We start from the raw sequence: 24494 nt of genomic DNA, 5'->3' as shown, positions 1-24494 counted from the left end.
CAATGTCTTCAAAATCTGTGTCAGAAGAAAAATGTGTTTCTGACTCCCTATGACAGAAAAATAAGCAATTATTTAAAACCTTCCTTAGAAATACAGATGGAGTTTCTAGTTTTTCCCATATTTCCAAAAAAAAAAAAAAAAAAGTTTGGTTAACTCATTACAAAACCCCATATTAGCATTAAATGCAATTAAGATGATTTTCTAAATCATACCATAGCACATCACCGAACATACAAAATTACATAACCAACTACAAAAAAAATAATCTAAAACACAAATGTCAAAACATTTTATTTTGTTAATTTTTAACCAAAGCATAAAAAGGAAATCAGTATCTCTCAAAATTTTAACCCTAGGAACTATAGTGTTCTGTTGTAATGGCTGGTTTAATTTTCTGACTCAAAGACCTGGTGTTCAGGGAAAACTGTATTAACACTAGACATTAGATGAATTTTATTAGAGAATTTTAGCAATACAAAGACACTCTGTCCTCTCCTACCTCAATCAAAAAATATTTATAAATCTATGTGTAATTATACAAAACATGTATTTCTAAAAGGTTGTACAAAACATTTTCACAAACTAAATCATTTGAAATACAGCAGGGAACTATGCTAATTGACCAAAATCCTTTACACAGTAAAGAGGAGGTGAGTTATAGTCAGAACTGGTCTGGTACTAAGAAACTATGTGATTTTAGACAAGAGACAACCTTTCAATCTTCTTATCTATAAACAATGTATATGCAGGAAAGAATGAAATCTTGAAGTCTCTTTAATCTCTATGATATAAATCTACAGTTCTAAGAATTGTCTATTATTTTTGGAGTAAGAGGGGTGACGTCATATAATCTGGATTTTCTCACACATAAGCAAACTAATTTAAATTCACATAGGTGATGCTTCCTATATAAGCTAACATGGCTCTATCTATCTAAATAGTAGTAACATAACCTCATTTAAATGCTTTAAGGCAAGGCATGCTTGGTATTTGAGTCACAATGTATTTTAGAATTGACCCACAACCACAGAAGATAAAGGTTTTACCATTCTAAACATGTAAACCTAGTAACAGATTTGCTTAAAATATATAATCAAAGTGAAAGGCTATCTTTCTAAAGATAGTCTTCTCTAACTAGATTTCTTCTATTTCCATTTTTATTGCTACAGTAACCAGTTGTCCAGAGGCTGTAATGGTTAAGATGCTGAGGGGAGGTTACTATTTATAGCACTTACCTACAAAGTAATTTAAACAATGTATTGGAGACAGTAGCAATCCTAACTATGTCCTATAATGTTGTAAAGAAAGGGCCCATTTCCCAGGTTCAATGGCTATTTTAATATTAACCCTGAAACTCATTCCTATTAACATCTTAAAGATTGCTATCATCAGTATTCTTCTCACATGCCTACATGGCCTTACAAAAAAATTGAAACTGTTTTTAAACACCTTGGTGTATAAGTAATACTTATTCTTCTCAAGACATTTGTGGGACACCAGCTCTCCTAGCTCAGTAACTGCTAAAGTCGGCAATCACTAGCCTTTGCGATATTCCAATGGCCACAGAGTAATCAAAGGCTCAATTACACTCTTAATCCTCATCTCCAGGCTATATCCCAACTAGAAGAATAAGCCATAAAGGTTTGATTACTAACTGGGAAAACCTGAAGAAAGCTGGAGTAATCGGTATAGGAGTCTAAAATATCCTCAACCAGAGAATATTCTCGAGTCTTTCTCCATTGCTATCCTCTGCTTTTAAGATCAAAACAACAACAAAAATCTATCCTAGGTGGAACAGTTTCACCAGATTAAGCCAGATGGAGCATACTGGCTTAATCTCTGAGTGGCTTGAAACTTCATGAATCACCTTCACATGCCTGAATCTTCCACTCTTTTCTCTTTATCCTGCCCCGCACCTTACATACCCAATCAAATGCTATCTATTTTACCTGTACAGATCGATGCTTTCTTATCCATTATCCTATTTCAGACCCTAATTACTCAAGACAGTCTAACAGTCAATGGTCTAGTTTAAAATATAAATCTTTTTAATTGTCTCTAATCTTAACATATTTAAGAAATTTTGTAAGATAAGTTTACAATAGTCAAACCAAAATTTAATTTTTCTCAGACTATCCCATATCTTCCCTCAAAAACAAACAAACAGTAAAACAAATTTTCCTCAAAAATAGAGTCAATATACACTGGGAATGAAATCACATTAGAAATCATACTTTGAAATAATGGCAATGATATCCCAGTAGATCCTTAATCTCCAATGAAAATAAAAATTACTTTTTATATACCATCAAAAGCAGACAATGACTGCCATTATGTACAAGGGTATCTGTTTTCAAAATTTTTAGCAATTGGACTGTTTTCAAATCTGTCTTATATAGCAAATATAGTATGGTGTATGTGAAGTAAAGGGATCTGCAAGCAGTTTTAAGGTTCATTTTTCACTGAGGCACCTCGTGAAACTGGGGCTTATGTAAGAAAACCACTATAATACTAGTAGTTCAAATTCTTTCCAACATCACCAAAAAGTTGAATAAGGAATATAAGCAGCTTTTAAGATGAAAGTGAAAAGAAGGCCTATGATAAAGTCAATTCATGACTCAATAATCATATAATTTGTGTCTGCAAAAATATAAAAGGGTAGGACATATTCTTCATATTTTTGGAGAAACAAATCATGATTATTGAGCCATGAAGTGACTTTATCATAGGTCTTCTTTTCACTTTCATCTTAAAAGCTGCCTATATATTCCTTATTCAACTTTTTGGTGATGTTGGAAAGAATCTGTCCTACCCTTTTAGATTTGTTTTAGCCTATGATTGGATTTTATAATAGAAAGCTGACATTCCATCTTAAATAATACTGCATGGTATATATTCCTTACTAATGAGAAAGCTTAACTTTTTAAGACTTTCATGACACTCCCTCAAAGCAATTGCTATTTTGTAAAACCAAGTATGGACTCAACTGCACAGCAAAAGTAATAAATTGTGCAGTATCTAAATTAAAAAATACATTTAAAATGTAGTACAAAAAAAGCATGGAATAATTACTCTTATAGAACCTAATGAGGGTTAATATAAACTGTTTAAAGTATACTTACTATCCTTTATCTTACACACTAAATCTCAAGCAGGAGCAATTTTAACTGAAGTTAATACATTTCTTATTTTGTGGAAAAACGAGCATTTAAAAAAATCATAATATACTTACTGTAGTAGATTAAAATCAGTTGGAATTTCTGGAGCTGCTATCATTTCTTTATCATCTTCTGGAACGCCCCAATGTCAGAAATATATTCATATATTTACGTGGGTAAAACGATGGTTTGCTTCGTTCTTCTAAGACAGACAATTCCTTTGGGGGGGGGGAGTGCCGTATTTATTATAAATACACCAAAAATATTGGGAAGGGTGTCTACATTAAAAAAAAAAAAACTAAATCCCCCTGTGCCTGCTAATGTGTTTCAGTAAATAAGATTTCTTTCCCTTGCATTTGACTGTTCTTTCTTGATACAGATTTGTTACAACTATTGCAGCCCCACAATAGTAACAATAGACACAAAGAAAGATGCTTGTATTACAAATTATTTTAAAATTGTTATGATTCTTTAGTTTGGCTTTAAAAAACATAAACCCTAACTAGGATGATGTGACTCTTTTACTGGTCCTGAAATCTTTATTACAAGTTAAACCATAGTATCTCTGAAAATTCTATAACTTTTTGCTGGTGATATAGAGTACAGTTAAAAGGAGCTAATAAAAAACCTAAGATATAATTAAATAAAAGCAAGTTGTTCTACTGTAGAATAAATATACACTCCGAAGCCTGGCTCATTAATAAATAACCACTTCATGATAACACCACATTGTGTTGATTAGGGAAGGGGAAAAAAATGTTAGTTCTGATCTATTCCCTATTCCCTCAAGGAACTTACAATCAATTTAAATACCAATAATGTCATATGGACAACAGATTTATGCCATTCGTGACCCAAGTAAATGTAAGTCTGGCCATAGGAAAGGTATTATTTCTAGTTTTGAAGGTCAAAGATGCACTTCCTAAATGAAAGAATGACCTAAGAGCAAATGACAAATCCATAACAAAAAAAGAGAAAATACACTAGGTCTGAAGCTCTTAATCTTAAACTTTCTTTTATAATTATCTTGTTTTTCTTTTCTTTTCAAGTGAATCTAGTACTTGGTGGCTACCTAAAGAAACGGCAAGATGAAATATGTCCAATCAAAAATATTCAAATATCACAGATTGATGAACTTCTAATGATCTCTTCCAACAGAGCAGAAGTTATAACAAAAAAACTGATAATTCAGTTTTTGCATTAATTCTAAATCTATAAAAAACATCATAAATAGCTAGTCAAAACACAGCATTTCCTAGCTCATTCTAATTAAGCTACTATTAATAGCAAAATAATGAGGCAACAGGAGAAATAAGAATGAATAATCCACGAATTAAGCCCTGAACAATCAAGGGTTGTCTAAACCACCACTCTGAGTTTATCTTGTTTATGAAGAACATTCACATTATAAAGAATTTAGATATGTCTGTTAGTATGGTCTCCTCCTTGCATGAAATTATGGTCTCAGGACTGTTTCCCTCCAAGACCACTAATTGTTAATCTGGTTTTATTCTTATTGTAACCTAAAGAGTTATCTTAAGTAATATACAAGAATTCTTGTCATCATATGTAGGACACACCCTAACCTCATAAAACTCTCAACTTAATTTTAAAAGGATAAAATTTTTTCAAGAAAGAAAAGAGTTTTGTTTATTAAAGGGAACTGGAGAGGTATAGAGCTAATTAAGTTCTAACCAACAGGTCAGGTCATCTAAATGGCAAGATGGAAATAAATGCTAGCTTTGTCTGTCTGCCTACCAGCCCCCACTCACCCCGAGCATTTTATAAAACCAAACTTGCTGCATTTCTTAAATATATAGTTTTTAAGCAGATTTTAAAGACAGTGCATAAATACATTCTCTTGAGGGACAAAAAGAATGTATCAGCTCTGAAAAGTAGAGAGCACTAAACAAAATTAGTATTGTGTGATATAGTACATTCCTCTATACAGCACAAACTAATTTCTAGTGCACAAGAAATATTATCAGGTCAAATTATTTTGCTCAATGTAGGACTATACTAACATGTATTTGATAATTAGAAAACACACACAAAAGAAAAACGGAACTTATAAAGATGTGTCTCCCAAAGTACCTATATTTTAAAAAGAAATATTGTCTGATTTAGGAAAAATAAATCAATCGACTCCCTATCTCAGTAAAATACTTCTTTTAAAATGTTTCTAAATGTTAAAAATCCATTCAATCAATTAATAATATCTACCATGTGCTAAATGCAGTGTGGGGCACTGGGAATACAGTGATAAAAAAGAGAGAGATCGTTGCTGTCATGGAAACACGTGTTAATGGTAAGTGTGAAAATATGTTTATTTCTATGAAAAGGCACCTACCTCTACGGACACCTAATATTATTAAACGTAAGATACTAAATTCTATGTATCTGAGTTTTTACTATTTTAATCATTCTCTAAATAACCAATTTGCCACCAAAATAAGTTCTTCATAGTTCAAAAATTATATATATTAAAGATGCTTTGTAATATAAGGGTTGGGGATCAATGGGTAAGTTAGCATTTTTTTTTTTTTAAGAACGTAAACTTTATCTGCAGGAAGAACTGAGAATTTTCTCCTTTTTAAATGTCTACAGTTGTAATATAAATACAATTTGCTTCCCTCAAAGACTTAATTAAAAATCTTACATTCACATAGTCTTTAAATGTACTTAATACCATTTGACTTATGTTGGGAAACCTCAAACTGTAGGAATATGTAATGCTCAATAAAAGTATGAGTTTTACCTTACCACACCACTTCTGGCCTACTGTAGGTTATTCATTTTTTAAAAAATATGCTCCAAGATCACAAGGTGGAGCTCTCACCTAGTGTCAAGGAAAATCTTTTGAGATTTTTATCACTTGTACCAATTCTCTATAACTGCTTTTAAAGAGTTAACATTCCAACAGCTTTGGAGGATAAAGCATAAAAATGAAATTTGCTTTAACTCTCAATTACTATTTTCCTTTTGGGAAAAAATACATCCAATAACAACTAGCTTCTGCTTACTGAAAACTAAGCAAACACGTTCGTACATAGGTTACATAATATACTATAAAACCACTTCCTTTGGCTCAAGTATACAGTATACAGCCATTAAAGGTTTGTTATATATATATATATTCATATATAATTACTGGATTAAAAGGTAATAGGTCATTATAGACTAATTCTATATGTTAAATTCAAGTAAACTCTCAGAGGCCCTGCCTTATAGCCTGTTACTCAAAGTTTAGATTCTACGTTAAATTAATCCAATAACAAAAAATATTCATCTTCCTCTTCTGAAAATCTGTTGGATTCCTATTACTGTAGCATATAAACATAAATATATAAAAATTATACATACTTATGCTTGCATCTTTAACTCCAAATGACTTGCTAAATTCATTATAATTCCTCTCTCAGAAAAAGTAAAAACACTAAAAAACCTGGTTTTCTTTAATATTGTCTAAAAATCTTAAATTTTAGTTTTCATAAAATAATTGTTTCAAAGTTCTCTTAATTCAAACCAAGTGGTCTCAAGATAGAAAATAAACTACAAAACACAGCCATTCACTAAATAAGGTCCCTCAGAATCCACGTATTATTGAGAAGTCGTTTTTTTTTTCCCTAAAACTGCAGAAATATTCAACTTTTAAAAGCTAGCAAAACAAATTCAGCACATACACCACATGCTACCCCCTTATCTTAACACTCTCTCCCAAAAGGGTGACACCCTTCTATCTATAAAGATCACAACTAGGAAATGTATATACCCTTCTGAATTGCCGACATCATTATAAGAGAAACACTTAAAAATAGGAACTACCTAAAATGTCCAGCCATGGATTAATTTGTAGTAGAAAAATGTAATTAACATTCATACACTGAAACTATTTATGATGACTGTGTGGCAACATGGGTAGTTTATTACAAGCGCTATATTAGGATGCAATATTAAAGCAAAAGAAAACAGTTATCATACAAGAGTGGTGAAAATGTAATTTATATTTTAATTTACAATTTTATTGTTAGTATGAGAAAAGGTAAATTATAAGGATGAAAATTTACTTTTTAATGTCCTCTTTTAAAATCTGAACTACCCGAGAAATTACAAAACTATTTCTGCTGCTAACACTTGACTTATTTATATTTCAGGTCCCTAAACTCATAAAGTTAGGCATCTACAAAAAAAACTATGAGTTCTACCATAAAGTTATCTTTATCATGTTCGCCTACTCAATATTAGCAGAGAACAGAAACTTTCTTACAAACTCCTGACAAGACCCAAACATATGTTCCTTTTATTAGCCTATCTACTTTCTTAGGAGATAGCAGACAAAAGTTTGTCATTTAGGTTGAGCCTGTGAATATTAAAAGGTAGACTAGTTCCTGATCAAAACAGGAAAGTCACCATCATTCCTTATGTCAAATGATGGTGACTTTGAGTACATAGGGCAAGAGATGAAAAGCTCATCAAAAATTTTAATTAGATATACATACCTATCTTCAAAAGATGGAAATCAACTACCCCTTTATTAATAACCTTTTAAAAAGATTTCTCGAAAGGAGATTTTTCTTCCCTGTTTATCTTCCCAATTCCTGCTAAAGTCTTCTGCATAAGTGACAGGGTGGAAAGAATGACAAGTCAATGATCATGTATACTCAGCCCAGTAACAAACTTTAACCTGAAAGTTTCTTGATAGCGTAGTTACATTACAGCTATCACATATATCATTTGCAAATATATTTTCTTTCTAAATACCTTTGTGGAGTCCTAAAGAATTTCCTTTTTATTATAATAGTTTCGAGTGTACAACACTATAATTTGACATCTGTATAAACTATGAAGTGATTACTCCAAAAAGTCTAATTACTATCCATCACCATACAACTGACCCCTTTCACCGCAGAAGGGACAAAGAAGGTCAACTGTATGGTGCTACCATTTCTAATGGTAACACCTGCTGTAGTGCAGGAACAGGTAATCTGGAGAAAGTAAGACAAGAAGAAATCTGTTTATATAAAACAATTAATGACTCCGCCTACATTTCCTAAATAATTGTAGGTTAGGTCAAATATCTGCCTTTACAAACCTAAAAAATAATATACAAAAGGAAGAGGGGAGGCCAAAAGGACTTTCTAAAATAACTAAGTAGAAAAACTGAACACGCGTAACACCACAACACTTCAAAAACATTTACTTTCAGGAAGAGGGAAAGGAGCAAGCTAGGGCACAGTCTATACAGATATGGCATCACTGTACACAGCCAGAAACTAAAACGAGACAGAACTGGAACATCCATCTGTTTTCCTCCTATTGAAGGTGCTCAGCAATCTTTCTCATTTCCACATACCCCAATACTTTCCAAATGTGACTCGAGTCCTAAGCACAATTAGGATGACCTGGCCCAACCCACATACTCAACTTGCCTCAGTTCTCGACCATGAGTTCTGATTTCTGTGGAAAATCTAGCACACCATCACTCATGAACTTCACAACAAATTAGTACAGCTTGTTTTTTTTTTTTCTTTTGAATGGGGAGGGAGTTAAGAAAAAGCTTCTGCCTTACTCCTGCAGATCCGCTACTATATCACCCTGTACTCAAGTTATATCCAGTGTCTGAATCATCCAAGGATCAATACCCTGCCTTAATCTTGCTGCAATGTATCTACCCAACCCCACACCCCAGGTACTGGAATCCTGCCCCTAAACCCACTCTCGAAACAGTCTCCCTGTGTCTCTCCAGTTGTCCTAATTTGAATGCCACAATACTGTCCTCTCATCTACCATACTGGCACTGGCTGTTGCTAGACACTGGGTACCTATCATACCTGATGGACAGATACTGGACACATATCAGCCATCTAATTCCAAGTCTCTAATTTCCCAGTTTGCCCTAACAAGCTGCAGTTGACTAGATATTATCTGGCCCTAACCCAAAATAAATATCAAAACAGGTAAAATATCTGTTTTATTATATACCACATCACCTTAAAATCAATCTCAGTCTGCCAAGGTCAACAGATAAATCTTGAGTAATTTTTAAAAGTATTGTTAATCCTCACTCATCTCACTTATACCTGAATACCATACTCTGCATTTAGCTTTCCGCACTGAGTTAATTAATACACACATACACATACACACACACACACACACACACACACTCCATTGACATTACTTTCTGTATGATAAGACATCATGAATAAACAGTGGTAATCACAACTGGGTATAGTAACTATCAACATTTCAGAGGTGAGACCGAATTCACTGGTATAAATGAATATCTAGATCTAAAAATTAAATTTACAACAATGAGCTAAATTCACATGTTAACACTTGTAAATGTTCATAGCATGATATAAACACAGTGCATTATTACCATCACAACCACTTCACAATGGGCACCACTGGCTCACTGACAGATTTCAAGCAATAGTAGATATCAAGATAGAATTCATAGCAAAGTAGATGAAGACAAGATGATCCTGCCTAGATTTGGAGGGAAATCCAAATTTTTATTTCACATACTCTTCAAATTGACTATATCAAACTTTCACACTTATTTATTCAATGTAGTAAAAAGTAAATAAAATATTGGGTCTTTATTAATTTACATGAAGATGGAGATATAATTCTAACTGACATATAATTTAGTTAATAAATAATAAAACCAAAGTGTAAATTAAACTGCTTTATAGACAATGGGAAAATTTAATCTAAATTTTAGAATTGCAGTTATTACTACTAAGCATATTTTTTTTCATTTTAGCATGAACACACAATACAACATACATGCTACATATTTAATTTTTGGACTATCTACTTCTGATTAAATAACACCTTATTAAAGTATCTAAAATTAGCGTCCACTTGATAAAAAGCACTAACCTTTCTAACATCCACAGTACACAATTCGTAGGCTTAAATTATATTCATATTCAAGTTGAGAAATCAAATATGCTTCTACGATGAAGTTTATGAACACAATACAAGTATTACCTATTTCTTATTTCACATCTAAGAGGTTGGTTCTTTGGTAACTCCACACAATGACAGGAGAGTCACATCTATGTTGTTCTCTAAAATTTTAAAACTCTCTAACCTTAAGCTTTCCTAAATAAAGATTAAAACACGTAAACTACCTTTCAAAAATTAAATTTAAGCCAGATAAAGACACTACAAAAAACCTACAGACCAATATTCCCGATGAATACCAATACAAAAATTCTTTACAAAATACTAGCAAACTGAATTCAACAGCACATTGAAAGTGTTATACACCATGACTCAGTGGGATTTATTCCCAGAATGCAAGACTGGTTCAACATATGAAAATCAGTCTTTGTAATGCACAACATTAAGAGAATGAAAGACCAAAAAACCTCATGATCATCAACTGATGGGGGGAAAGCATTTGCTAAGATTCAACACTTTTTCATGATTAAAAAAACACTCAACAAACTAGGAATAAAAGTACCTCAACATAATAAAGGCCACTTATGAATCACAGCTAATATTATATTGAATGATAAAAAAACTGAAAGTTTTCCCTCTAAGATTGGGAATGAGACAAGGATGCCTGCTCTTGCCATTTCCATTCACGCAGTACTGGAAATCCTACCCAAAACAAGTAGGCAAGAAAAAGAAATAAAAGGCATCCAAATTATATACAAAGAAGTAAAATGAACTCTGTTCACAATGATATGCTCTTATATGTTAAAAAAAAAAAAAAATACCCTACAGATTTCAGACACAAAAAAAACCTCTTAGAACAAATTCAGCAAAGTTGCAAGATACAAACTCAACACACAGAAAATCAGTTGTGTTTCTACATGCTAAGAATGAACAATCCAAAAAGAAATTAAGAAAACAATTCTATTTCCAATAGCATCAAAAAGAATAAATCACTTAGAAATAAGCCTAAGAAGGTGCAAGACTCATACACTGAAAATTATAAAACATTGCTGAATGAAATAAAAGACACAAATAAATGGAAAGACACCCCAGTCGTGGAAAGACTTAGTATTTTAAGAATGTCCATACTACCCAAAGCAATTTACAGATTCAACGCAATCCCTATCAAAATCCCAAGAGCACTTTTTTATAGAAATAGAAAAATTCATCATAAAATTCAACAGCCTCCAAATAACTAAAACAATTTAGGAAAAAAGGAACAAAGTTGGAGGAATCACATTTCCTGACTTCAAAACATATCACAAAGCTACAGTAATCAAAACAATGTAAAACGGGCATAAAACCAGACATACAGACCAATGGAATAGAATGGAGAGGCCAGAAATAAACCCTCACAGTCTCTTCAACAAATGGTACTAGGAAAACTGGATATCTACATGCAAAACAGTGAAGTCGGAGCATTCACTATCTCACAATATATACAAAAATTAATTCAAACGGATCAAAGACCTAAATGTTAAGACCTAAAACTATAAAACTCCTAGAAGAAAACAGGGAAGGCTTCATGACACAGGACTTGGCAATGATCTCTTGGATATGACACCGAAAATATAGGGTAACAAAAGCAAAAATAGACAAACGGGACTACATCAAAGGACACAATCAACAGAGTGAAAAGGCAACCTACAGAATGGGAGAAATATGTACAAACCATGTATCTGATAAGAGGTTAGTATTCAGAATAGATAAAAAATTCCTACAACTCAGCAACAAAAATGCAAATAACCCAAATAAAAAATAGGCAAAAGACTTGAATCAAAACCACAATGAGGTATCATTTCACACCCTTTGGGATGCCTACTATCAAAAAGATGCACAATAACAAGTGTCTGTATGGATATGGAAAAATTGAACATTTGTGCACTGTTGGTAGGATTGTAACATTATGTAACTACTATGGAAAACGGCAAGGAGGTTCCTCAAAATTTTTTCAACAGAACTGCCATATGATCCAGAAATCCCCAGGTATATATCCAAAACAACTGAAGGCTGGGTCTCAAAGAGAGTTGCACACCCACATTCATAGCAGCACTATTCACAATAGCCAAGAGGTAGAAGCAGATCACATGTCCATCAACAACTGAATAGATAAACAAAATACCATGTATACATATAATGGAATATTACTCATCCTTAATAAGGAAGTCTTGTCACATGCTACAACATGGATGAAACTTCAGGACATTATGATAAATGAAATAAGCCAGTCAGTCACAAAAAGACAAATACTGTATGATTCTACTTACATGAGGTATCTAAAGTAGTAAAGTCATAGAAACAGAAAGTAGAATGGTGGTTAATAAGGCATGAAGGGAGGGGAAAAGGGAGAGTTGTTTAATGGGTATAGTTTCAGATCTGCTAGACAAAAAAGTCCCAGAGATCTGTTTCACAATAATGTCAATTTACTTAACACTGCTGAACTGTCCACCTAAAAATGATTAGATGGCAAATTTTATGGGTTTTTTACCACAATAAAAAAATTAAATGTAAACCCCCTTTTATCAAGCAAGCTTCCCTCATATCATATAGACTCACAAGATTTTGTCAATCACCAATCACTGGAGAACACCTTCCTACTGAACAAGCATACTTAACTAATATCTTTTGAAATGTAATTTTATAAACTAAGACACTGATAAATGGTATCTATACTCTATTTTGACAAAACAGATTTTTTTTGTCTATTTAATACGGTGAAAATGAACCAAAGCTTATGTAACTGTGTGGCAAAAGATCCAGAGATATCTAGCTTTTCCAAAAAACAAACAAACAAATAAACAAACAAACAAAACCAACAACCACCACCACAAAAAAAAAAAAAAAAAAAAAGCAGCACTTGAACAATGCAAGCTAATCCCAGCTACATTTTTAAAGTTACTCACCACAGGTTACTCATCACAGGGTATGAAAAACTATCACTGAAACCCATTTAATGTTCAACATTGCTCTCCCTTGTTTAAAATTTGATGGTATAAGTCTCAGTTACCAGTAAGAGAACAGAACACAACCTAAAGCTGGAAAAAGGCAACAAGAACTTTCTAGCAGCAATTCAGGCAAGCTGCAGTCAAAGGCTAGCATGCTAGAATGGCATCATGTGATGTTACTAGGAATTAAGAGTTACTGATCCCTAAAATGCAGCATGTGATTCTATTTACACTTGGGGAAAAGATTATTAGCATACATTGTAAGGATAATTCAGTAAGAAGAGATATCATGTTACATATATGTATAGTTAGATTACTGGTACTAGATATTACGAGGGGCCCCCACATTTTGCCCTGTAACCTTTTCCATTGTCAGTGCCTTTTATATACCCATGAATGTACTTCATCCACTTTTGTACACCATCCAATGGAGACGGCATACAGAAAACTCTGAATTCAAGCTCTAAACTGAATTTTTAACTTTCCTAGAGCACTAAGACCAAAAGACTACATTATTTCTAAACCACTAAAAGTATATTAACACACACTGCAAAACATCCCCAAAAAGATTATCTAAATGCTAAGAAAGGAAGCAAAATAATGATTCAGCAAACATTTAATGTTAAGACCAATATATTATTAAAAACAAATACAAGTATGTACTAGAACTAATGTTTATATGTGTTAGGTATATTTGAAAGCATACTGCAGAGAACCTGAAACTGCTATCTTAAATTGGATAGGTTTAGTTATTGCAACTTTGCTTTTAAGACATTATTTGTTGTACCAATGATTTATCTGCTAAGTCATTAGTCAGGAAAGACATTTCTCAATTAGAAAGTTATTTCTATAGAAAAACGTGCTGTAATGATCCACTTCACAAAAAGGTTTCTGCCAAATAACGTAGCAAAATCCGAGAACATGTATGAGGGCATTCTTCATATTCAAGTGTCTCCCATTTTATTCTATGATTACTTTGGCAAAAATGCTCAAAATGCCCTTTTCATCAAGAAAAGCAATCTCTCTACCATCAGCAATTATACTCTGCTTTCTTCATTATTATATTCCAAACAAGGAAAAAAGTTTCCTTCTCCAACTGCTTCTTGTAAATTGTTCTGTTAATGTTTGCCAATTATCCCACTCACATCATTTTACCTGAAATTTTACTTCATTATGTGTTGCCCCCCACCCCCCGCAATATTTCCTGCATCAACTGCTTTGGCTAGCAATAACAACTTATTCAATTATATTTCACCTGTCTTTTTCTTTCTAAAGTTTACAGAGTAACAAGCAGTTTCTCCACTGCTGAAGTGGCTATATAATCATTAACACAGTTCCTAGTGAACCTACCTCACTAATTCATATTGATCATAACTTGTAGATCATGAAATAATTCAAAAGTCAGTGTGGCATATTCACTCTCACACCATGAAACACATCACCAACACAACTCTTAACATCTGTTAGGTCTGGCACTTAATATCAATGTTTACAACAAATTGTGTTGATTAGTGTGCTACTTTCAAGACATAGTATAAAATAAAACATTTTTTAAAAGTTTTATTTTACTTAATAGTTTTGTTTGTTGCAGTACTGATTGTTCTGAAGTTATTTTCTTTTTACTATATGATAGCTATAAGTGATCATGTTAATGACATTTAAGAATCAAGAATTTAAGTGAGAAAAAATAATTATCAAAAAAACTTTAATAAAACTGAATTAAAGGAAATGCAAATAAAAACCACAATGAGATATCACTATACCTGTCAGAATGGCCACAATAAAAAGTAGTGACAAAACCAAATGATAGCAAAGATGCAAAGAAACCGATTCTCATATATTACTACTGGTGGAAATGTAAAATAGTACAGTCACTCTGGTAAAGAGTCCAGAATTTTCTTCTAAAAACCATAAACACTCACCACCAAAAAAAAAAAAAATCATAATTATGCAATGGGATAGAATGCTAGCTCAGGTTATTGTGGTAATCATACTGCAATATATAAATGTATCAAATCAACATGTACAACTTAAACTTGTTACATGGAAATTATATCTCAATAAATAAATTTAATTTAAAAACCATACACATATTTGCCATAAGAACCAGCAATCTTACTCTTGAGCATTTACCCAGAGAAATAAAAATATATGTCCACAAAAAAATGCATACAAGAATGTTCACACGTCTACGGCCATGCCACCCTGAACAAGCCTGATCCCATCTGATCTCAGAAGCTAAGCAGGGTCGGGCCTGGTTAGTACTTGGATGGGAGACCACCTAGGAAGACCAAGTGCTGTAGGCGTAAAAAATTAAAAAAGCATAAGGGACTGTAAGCTGACAAGGTCCTTACAATCTGTGAGGTCAACCAAGGGTTGCCTCGCCTAAAAAAAAGAAAAAGAAAAAAGAAAAAGAAAAAAAGAATGTTCACAGAAGTTGCTGGTATTAGCCAGAATCTATAAACAACTCTTGTTATAGGTTGAATTACGTCACCTCAAAATTCATATTTTGAAGTCCTAGCCCCAAGCATCTTGGAATGTAACCTTATTTGGAGTTAGAGTCTTTACAGAGAAGTCATTAAGTTAAAATGAGGTTGTTAATATGGGTCCTAATCCTATAAGAGGAAACTTGGTGACAGGCATACACACAACACAGAGAGAACATCATGTGAAGATGAAGGCAGAGACCAGGGTGATGCTTCTATAAACCAAGAACACCAAAGACTGCCAACAAACCACCAGAAGATAGGGAAGAGGCATGCAATCAATTCTCACAGCCTACAGAAGGAGCCAACCCTGCTGACACCTTGGTCTTGGATGTCTAGCCTCCCAAACTGTGAAACAGTTCCTGTTGTTTAAGCCACCCAGTTTGTGGTACTTTGTTATGGCAGCTCTAGCAAACTAATACAAATCCAAATTTCAATGAGTGAATGGTTAAAAAAAGTGTGGCACATCCATACTATGGAATACAACTCAGCAATACAAAGGAATTAACTGTTGGAATGCAAAAACTTGGATGTATTGCAAGGGAATTATTTGAGTGGGGAAAAAAGCCAATCTCAACAGGTTATTTACCATATGATATCCATTTATATAATAGCCTCCAAAATGACAAAATTAAGGAGAACAGATTAGTGGTTGCCGGAGATTAGGGACAGAATAGAGGAAGGTGAGGGAGGAGGATGAGTCTAACTATAAACAAGTAGCAGGAGAGGTCTTTGTGATAATGGAACAGTTCTGTATCTTGGTAGTGGTGGTTAAAACCATCTATACGTGAGATAAAATTGCACAGAATTATAAATACTGTCACACAAATGAATGCATGTGTAACTGCAAAATCTGAATAAACTCTGTGGATTGCACCAGTGTCAATTTACTGGTCTTGATATTGCACTAAAGTTATGCAAGAAAGGAAATTAGGTGAAGGGTATATATGACCCCCCCCCCTTTATTTTGCTCCTCCTTGTGAATCTAGTATTATACCAAAGTAAAACTTTAAAATATCTAATCAAAATTCTAGCAAGGTTTTCTTTTTTTATTCAACAAACTGATTCTCAGGTGAAAAGACAAAGGAATTAGAATAGGCAAAACAATTTTGAAAAAGAACAAATTAGGAGGACTCACACTATACATTATATCAAGGCTTACGATAAAGCTACAGTAATCAAGACAGTGTGAATGGTGATTAAGACAGATCAAAGGAAGAGACCTGAAACAGACCCACACACATTTAGTTACTTGGTTTTTGATAAAGGTACCAAGGCACTTCAATGTGTAAGAAACAGTCTTTTCAAACAATTGGATATCCATACGCCAAAAAAGTTCCTTAATCCATTCTTTATATCATATGCAAAAATTAAGTCAAAAGGAATGCTAGACTAACATGTAAAAACTTAAAACTATAAAACTTCTAGGTGGCTTTATATGTAATCACCAAGAGATGGAAAACAACCCAAATGTCCTTCAACTGGTGAATGGATATGCAAATTATGTTAATCCACACAATGGAATACGACTCAGTAATAAAAAGGAACAAATATCTGACACACATGACTAGGCTGAATCTCAAATGCATTATGCTAAGTGAAAGAAGCCAGACTTAATAGGCTACTTATTGTTATGATTCCATTATATGACCCATGAATGGAAAACAGATCAATGGTTGCCAGGGGCTCAGGTTGGGGAGAAAGACTGATTACACCAAGGAGAACTGGAGGAATTTGTAGAAGGGGATATTGGAACTGTAACATATCTTGATTGTGATGATGGTTCTACAACTATTTGTCAAAGTTCACAGAACTGTATACTTAAAACAAGTGAATTGGACTTTATGTAAATGATATCTTAATTTAAAAATTTTAAAACTGAGTCCATTGGTGGTATTCCCCCCCAATCACCCAAATGCTTTCTTCTCATTTTTTCAACATCTACACTGGAACTCCCAAACTATGTTTTAGCCACTTGAGCAATATTTAATTCCATGTTGCTCTGGCCATTTTAATCAACACATAAGCATCCTTCATGCCAACTAACTTGTGATTGATGATTTTGACCAAAGGCCATATACATTTGTAATTTTAACAAATAATATCAAAACTGGCCTCCATGGACAAAGTTTATACCAATTTGTACTCCCACCAGCAATCTATCTATGGATCTGTTTTTGTACATTCACTAACAGCACTGTCAAGACTTTCAAATTTTTGCCAATCTAAGGTGAAAAATGGTTAATTCAGGGTATAGGTGAATCTCCCTAAATGAAGTTCCACTTCATAAACTCAGGAACCAAACATACATTTTCAATAAATCCCTGTTATTCAAAACTCAAAAACCGTGATTAGAATAATTATCTGAACTCTTGCTAATGAAAATCGGGAACCAAATAGGCCTGGCTAAGAAGGGATAACTTGTAGTTTTAATTTGCTTTCTTCTTATTTCTTTATGTTTAAGAGTCATTCCTAGCATCTTTTCCATATACTTTCTGCTTATGTTATTTGCTCATTTTCCTAACAGGCAGATGATGTCTTCCTTGCTGACTTCAAAATGCTCTTTATGTATTAGGATAGACTTTCAAGCTTGATAAGCCAAAGATTCTCTCTGCTGCTTCCATAGAAGCAATTATTTCCTGCTAATATGGCATCTTTGTGCAAATAGTTAAGTTCAGCCCTACTATCTCTCCTAGTTTGACTAAACCTTGTCCTCAGGGCTTTTACAGCCTGCTTACCTTGTTATCTGCCTCCATTGCCACACACAAAGGATATTATCTTTTAGACTTCAGATTTCTGAGATTAGCCATCCTGTGCTAGCTTACTACTCTCCATGCTTCTCTGATACACTACCTACCCCCTCTTAAACATATTTTGTAATCTACGCGTTTCATCTGTCTCCAAGTATGCTTTTTAAAAAAAAATAGTTCAGAGGTTTTTTTTCCCTGCTCACTTTGTTATTTCTGTATCACACACAAGAAGAAAAATGCCCACACACCATCATGGTAAGACCAGAAATCTGATATTGCAAATACTTAAGCAAGTAATGTCATGAAATGGTTTCTTCAGCATTATCAACTTCTCCTAAACACTTGTCTACACTGAATATTATTTAAAGGGTCAAGAGACTTGCCCAAGGTCACACAACTAGTAAGAGGCAAAAATCTCATCTTGAACCTGTCTTAGGCATATTTGCTTCATATAAATGGATATCTTGTTGGGATAATCCACATCAGCTCTTCAGAACATAAATGAAATTATGCCCTTAAAGTCTTCTGAATCAGTCAAATTCAAGTATAAGACAGGTATGTTTCCTGCAACTGTATTTAGTAAATGTCTGAAACTATCACATAGAAACCCCTGATATATATACCTTGTTCAATACATACAATAAAAACAAGTTTCTTCACAACTGTGTACACAAAATAATCTCTAGCAAAATCTTGAGCAGCAGAAAATCCCTAACAACTGCACTTTACCAGCACTTTTATTATAAGTATTTGTTGCCTACAATTGTGCTTCCCTGAAGGAAAGTAGTAGCTCCACCATATACAGGCAGGTGATCACTTAATAAAAATGGAAAGTTCTATCTATAAGAGTGGCTCTCTTAAATTCCAGTGTGCATAAGAATTATAGAAAATACTTGCTAAAATGCACAGTTACATAACCCACACATGGGGACTCATTCAGTAGATCTGTATGCAAGTCTCAGGTATCTGTATTACTCACAAATCCCATGTTGGTGGGTCTATACTCCACTTTAAGAAAAACTGCTGTAAGTCATGGAATCAGCAACCTCAGAATTACAGGATGACCCAGTTTTAGAGACAGAGAAGGCATGAGTAGCTAGGGAACAGAAGCAAACAAACTTCTCCCTGCCTGCCTTGGGCTACTCATCTGAACCTAATTCTCTCAAATGCCAGAAACCCACAGCTCAATGATGTATTTCCCCAAAACGTTCTTAAGAAGTTTCCCAGAGTCTAAGCTACCAACCAACAGTCACCACACCACTCATTTCCACAAGAAACAAATATCTCTTTCCTAAAAGATAACTGCTCAAGTTGAAGCTAACTAATATGGAAAATCTCCAGGAAGTTTATTCTATATAGACTTCTACTTGCCACTGGGATCTTCCTCTTTCTAATTCCTATCCAGGAGCTGCCAATTTCTAGGAAGTATGAATAACCTAGGACTAAAGCTTACTCAACTGGAAAAAAGCATCAGATAAAGAGAGTTTTCTTAAAGTTTAAGAAAACTGCAAGATAACCTTTTTGGGTGCTTGTTATATTGTAACACCATCAAGCACCTTTGCAATCCCAATGAGATCCTGCAGAGACCAAAACTCAATCTTTTTTAATTAATGAAACTGAACCAATGGCTCCAACTACAATGCTCATCTCATTATTCCATGAAAGGTGCTCATTCCCATCTCTGCTTTTCCAGTCTGTAACCATAACCGCCCCTTTTACTCAACCTAATTCTTTAAGGCCCAATTAAAATTCTAGCTTCTAAGATCAGCTCCTGGTATCTTCCCAACCTAACTCTCCCCTCCCCACCTTGCCCTATCCCTAAATCCATTGCCTGACTGCCCTTTTCTGTTTACCTAGCATTTATTTCAACCTTTGAACAATAAATTATTCTAATACTCATAATAATTATCCCTGTTCCATGAAATTCTCTCTACTCCAGTCCTTAATGAATTGCTCCTTTCAATTGTAATATACTTATAGTCAAATGCACAAAATCTCAAGCCAAATGCTAAGCATCTCTGTACTAGCAATGTGATAGCCCTGATGTTAAAAATAATAGGCACAGTTTTCAAAATGTGAAAAAAGGTTAAAAATGAATAAAACATTAGCTCCATTTAAAGACCTTAATGCTGAAGTCTTTAAGGGGTTAAAGGTGCTCATGTCTGCAACTTACTTTGAAATGCACCTAAAAAGTGGATAATTGAAGTCTACGGCCAAGCTACCTTGAACAAGCTCAATCCCATCTGGTCTTGGAAGCTAGGCAGGGTTGGGCCTGGTTAGTACTTGAATGGGAGACCACCCAGGAAGACCAGGTGCTGTAGGCATAAGAAATAAAAAAATAAGGGATTGTAAACTGACAAGGTCCTTGCAATCTGTGAGGTCAACCAAGGGCTGCCTCGCCTAAAAAAAAATAAAAATAAAAAGTGGATGATTGATGGATAAAAAGGAGTGATAGCCAGATGGATGGATATTTGACAAAGCAAATATAACGAAATGTTAAAGGCAGAATCTAGGTGGTGGGTACATGGGTAATCACTGTACAATTATGTATGTTGGAAACTTTTCATAATAAAATGTTGGGGGAAATTTATAAAATATAGTTGTGTCCTCCCCAATGAGCTTACAGTAGTAAAGTTGTCACATAAGCAATTACAATTAATACCATGAAAGTACACTGGCATAAATATGCATAGGAAGTCCCAGGGCACAGAGAAATGTCTCTTAACTGGGAAAGGGGAGTTCGGGTATGATTTCCAAGTGACCCCCATCTAAATCCGGAAGGACATGTACAGTTATACTGGCAAGTGGGTGCATGAGTATTCTAGACATCAGAAATGGCTCAAGCAAAGAAACATATAGCCATCAAGCAGCTTGGTATGTTAAGAGAACTAAGAATAGTTGGATACTACTGCAATATATGAGGAAAGGAAAGGTGGGGTTGGGGAGGTTGGCTGGTTTGGAATGCCCTGATAAACTCCTACTGAACCTCAATCACTACCTCCTTTTTGTAAGGAACATTCCCTAAATTCTCCCAGATAATTACTACCTCTTTTTGTTTACTTTAAACAAGCTTCCATCATTACAATAATGATCTTGTATATTAATGTTTTTGTTTCCTTACATACCTTCTGTATTAAGACTATGGATAAAAACTGCATCTTATTACACAATTCACTCTGAAAAGACACCATTATAATAAATTGTATTCTTTTGACATAAAGTATGCCCTAAATCACATCTCTGTGAACTTCCCACACAAGAAATGTCTAGGCTAACTTAGTAGAAAAATAATTTCTGTAAGAAAAAAGACTAAATTACAAGTATATCCAGAAAAAAAATTGCAGTTTAAAAAGCCATGGGAATTCTTAGATTCATAAATACAAAGTTTATACTGCTAAAAATTGTGCTGATATTATAAAATGTAAGACAGTATCAAGAACAAGTTACAGACCAATAAATATAAATTTGATCCAATTCATTTATGCTTAGAAATTGTCTAGAAGGATAAAAAGAAACTATCAGCAGTGGTTACTTTTCAAAATTGGGAATGGAGGGATTGTAATATTTCACCTTACGCCCCTTCTGGACTGCATTTTTACCAAGGGCAGTAATCATTATTTTTATACAAGTAATAATAAAGTTCTTCCTTCTTTTGAAACGGCTTGCATCAAACATTTTTTAAATCCTTTGAAGACATGGAGACCATGCTACAGAACCCACAAGTTTTCCGGATACGGCTTCTATAAAATACACAAGCAAGAAAGGCAAACATTCCAAGGAATACAGTACAGGTAATTCTCAACGGTTTCACTTACAGACTACTCTCTGCAGATTAATTTAAAACAAATGGCACAAGGACATGGCAGGGGTAGAAGAGAAAGGTAGAAGGAAGAATGAAGAGAGAGTGGGAGAGAGGGAGGGAGGGAGGGAGGGGAAGAGAGAGAGACAGAGAATGAAAATATGAATCAATTTAACAGTACCCTTCACTGGAACTGAAACGACTGAAAATGTACTCTGGTAAGTTTTCAACCCACCAAGACCATCATACCATTTACCCAGGCAAATTCTTTCTAACAAGCTTCTTTTAAAATCAGAATATAAATGAGAGATGCAAGAATCAATGGTACACTGTGTCTTGTAGTACTCACAGATGAATGGAAAAAAGAGGACTCAAACCAACACCAAAACCAGTCTTTTTAATGGAAGCAATGAAACAGAAAAGAACACACATACCATAAAATATATCAACCGTAAAATATGATGTAATTCAGAAGGCAGAGAGCTGTAAAGTATTTGCTTTGCTGATCAACAAGACAAGCTACATAAAAAGCAATGGGCATAGAAGATTACAATGGGACATTTATCTGGGGCTTAAAAACATGCTTCTTTCATGTCGCCAACAAGTTGAAGATTCTTAAATCAATTAAGGTGCAAAAACAGTTATATAATATATAGGTCTATTTATTGTGGCTATAATTTTTAAAGAAGAAGAAAAGAATAACATTAAAATCCCATGGTAAAATGCAATAGGTTGAATGATAATGTGTGTTCAGAGTTTACTAAAAGAATAAACAGCCAGTAGTTGAGACTATTAAAGTCCACGCGAAGTAAGAAACAATACTCGACCATGTCATCTAGGTCAAACACTCTGAGCACTTTAAAGACAATGTTCTTCAGTGCATACTACACAGGAAGCACATGACCTTGGTTCCCACAAAATTACATGCGAAATTACCTTTAAAGAACTCAGAACAATCACATAGCATCCATTACCTTGATAAATCACTTAGTTTCATTTTTCACCCCAGGCTTTATCCCTATGTGCATGCATGGATGCCTACGTGTCAATTTTCAAAACTATAACCAATAAATGAATACTTATTGTGCATAATTTTTCATCTCTACCTGCATTTCTACCATTTCTAAGTCATAATAAAAACTACTAACAGTTTCATGAAATTCCACTAGATGTGATATCATAACCTACTTATATTTCTTGTTAGACATTAGGATTGACTGCAATACTTCATTACAATAACACTGCTTCCTGTGTATAGATTCTTATTTTGTCATTATCAGATCCAAGTAGATCAACATTTATTTTAGGGCTCCTGATTAGAGACATAGTGCACATCCACAATTTTTTGCTATTTACGAAATGCAGAGATTTCTTCACATGCTTACTACCTAAGGATTTACAATGACACTTAGCTAGCTTAGTGCCTGGCACTTAATAAGATTCAATAAATGGTAAAAATAGTATTAAAAATTTCATGTCACTAACATTTAAGGTCATAATAGCTGTTCACATCAATATGTAAGAATGCTAAGTAACATAAAACCTTTGGTCATATTTGCTACAAATGCTTTCCCAGATTTGTTTTCATCTTACTTGTTCCTTTCTGTACCATAAAGACATGAATTTAATTTCTCTGACATTTTATAAAATAATTAACATTATCAAACACATTCCACATTTCAGAAACATAACATAATTAACCATCTTTAAATATTTCCAGATGATATACCCATTTTACAGATGAGAATACAAAAGAAATGAATTTCCACACGGCTTCATAGTTAATAAGGAGTCATAGGATTCCAACTTAAATCTGCTTGACTCTAAGCCTCACAACCTTCTTTCCACTATCCCAAGCTGCTTCAAAATACATTCAAATCTTTTTGGAAGCTATTAACCAATATAAGTATAAACATGAACCAGAAAACTATTAAGAAACCCAAATACCTTGGTTATCTGCTAGCCATTCATCCAGCAGCATACACATTTCCAACATCAAAGACAAGGAAGATGAGAAACAATACAAAACAGACCTGAGAAGACCTGGGCTGGAATCCTGGCACATTATCTTTGTAATGTTAAATTATTTTCTATACATATATAAAGGAGATTAGAGTTAAGGCTTCATCCTGATCTAAAAATTCTATGGTTCTAAAGAACACAGAAACAGAATCAGGAAACAAGATGTTCTAAGTGTTTCTTTAAACCAATTCTAGTTGTGTGACTTTGGGCCATGTTGCTTGATTCCTCTGAAGCACTAACTCCTCATTTGTAAAACAGCACAACTGCCCCAAGACCTCTCTCCCTAAAGAGTTATGAGGACAAAGTGAAAATGTTATGTAAACTCTACAATGCACTGAAAGTATAGTAGAATCATCACTACTATTACATCCTTTAAA

At 33.8% G+C, this 24494-nt stretch overlaps 1 protein-coding gene, 1 non-coding gene and 1 pseudogene across 4 annotated transcripts in view; 2 read left to right on the top strand and 1 right to left on the bottom strand.

Annotated features, from left to right (window-relative positions):
• STAG2 (stromal antigen 2) overlaps positions 1–24494 on the bottom strand; it is a 121766-nt gene that overhangs the window by 76295 nt on the left and 20977 nt on the right. For 2 of the 3 annotated variants that reach the window (XM_006916164.3, XM_015592711.2), the window contains exons 2-3: positions 3233–3376; positions 1–47 (exon numbers count right to left, since the gene is read on the bottom strand). The exon at positions 1–47 is cut by the window's left edge and continues 41 nt beyond it. The exons of the other annotated variant lie outside the window; for it this stretch is intronic. In XM_006916164.3, the coding sequence (XP_006916226.1) occupies positions 1–47; positions 3233–3276 (91 nt within the window). In that variant the 5' untranslated portion in view covers positions 3277–3376. The remainder of the gene's footprint in view (positions 48–3232; positions 3377–24494) is intronic. 3 annotated transcript variants of the gene reach the window in all.
• Positions 15248–15366, top strand: LOC112483221. The gene has a single exon (XR_003047543.1). It is a non-coding gene; the product is annotated as a 5S ribosomal RNA (ribosomal RNA).
• Positions 20502–20620, top strand: LOC112483224 (annotated as a pseudogene).

Source organism: Pteropus alecto, unplaced genomic scaffold (genome assembly GCF_000325575.1).
Source record: "Pteropus alecto unplaced genomic scaffold, ASM32557v1 scaffold116, whole genome shotgun sequence".
NCBI lineage: Eukaryota > Metazoa > Chordata > Mammalia > Chiroptera > Pteropodidae > Pteropus > Pteropus alecto.
This window is presented reverse-complemented; position numbering and strand designations above follow the sequence as displayed.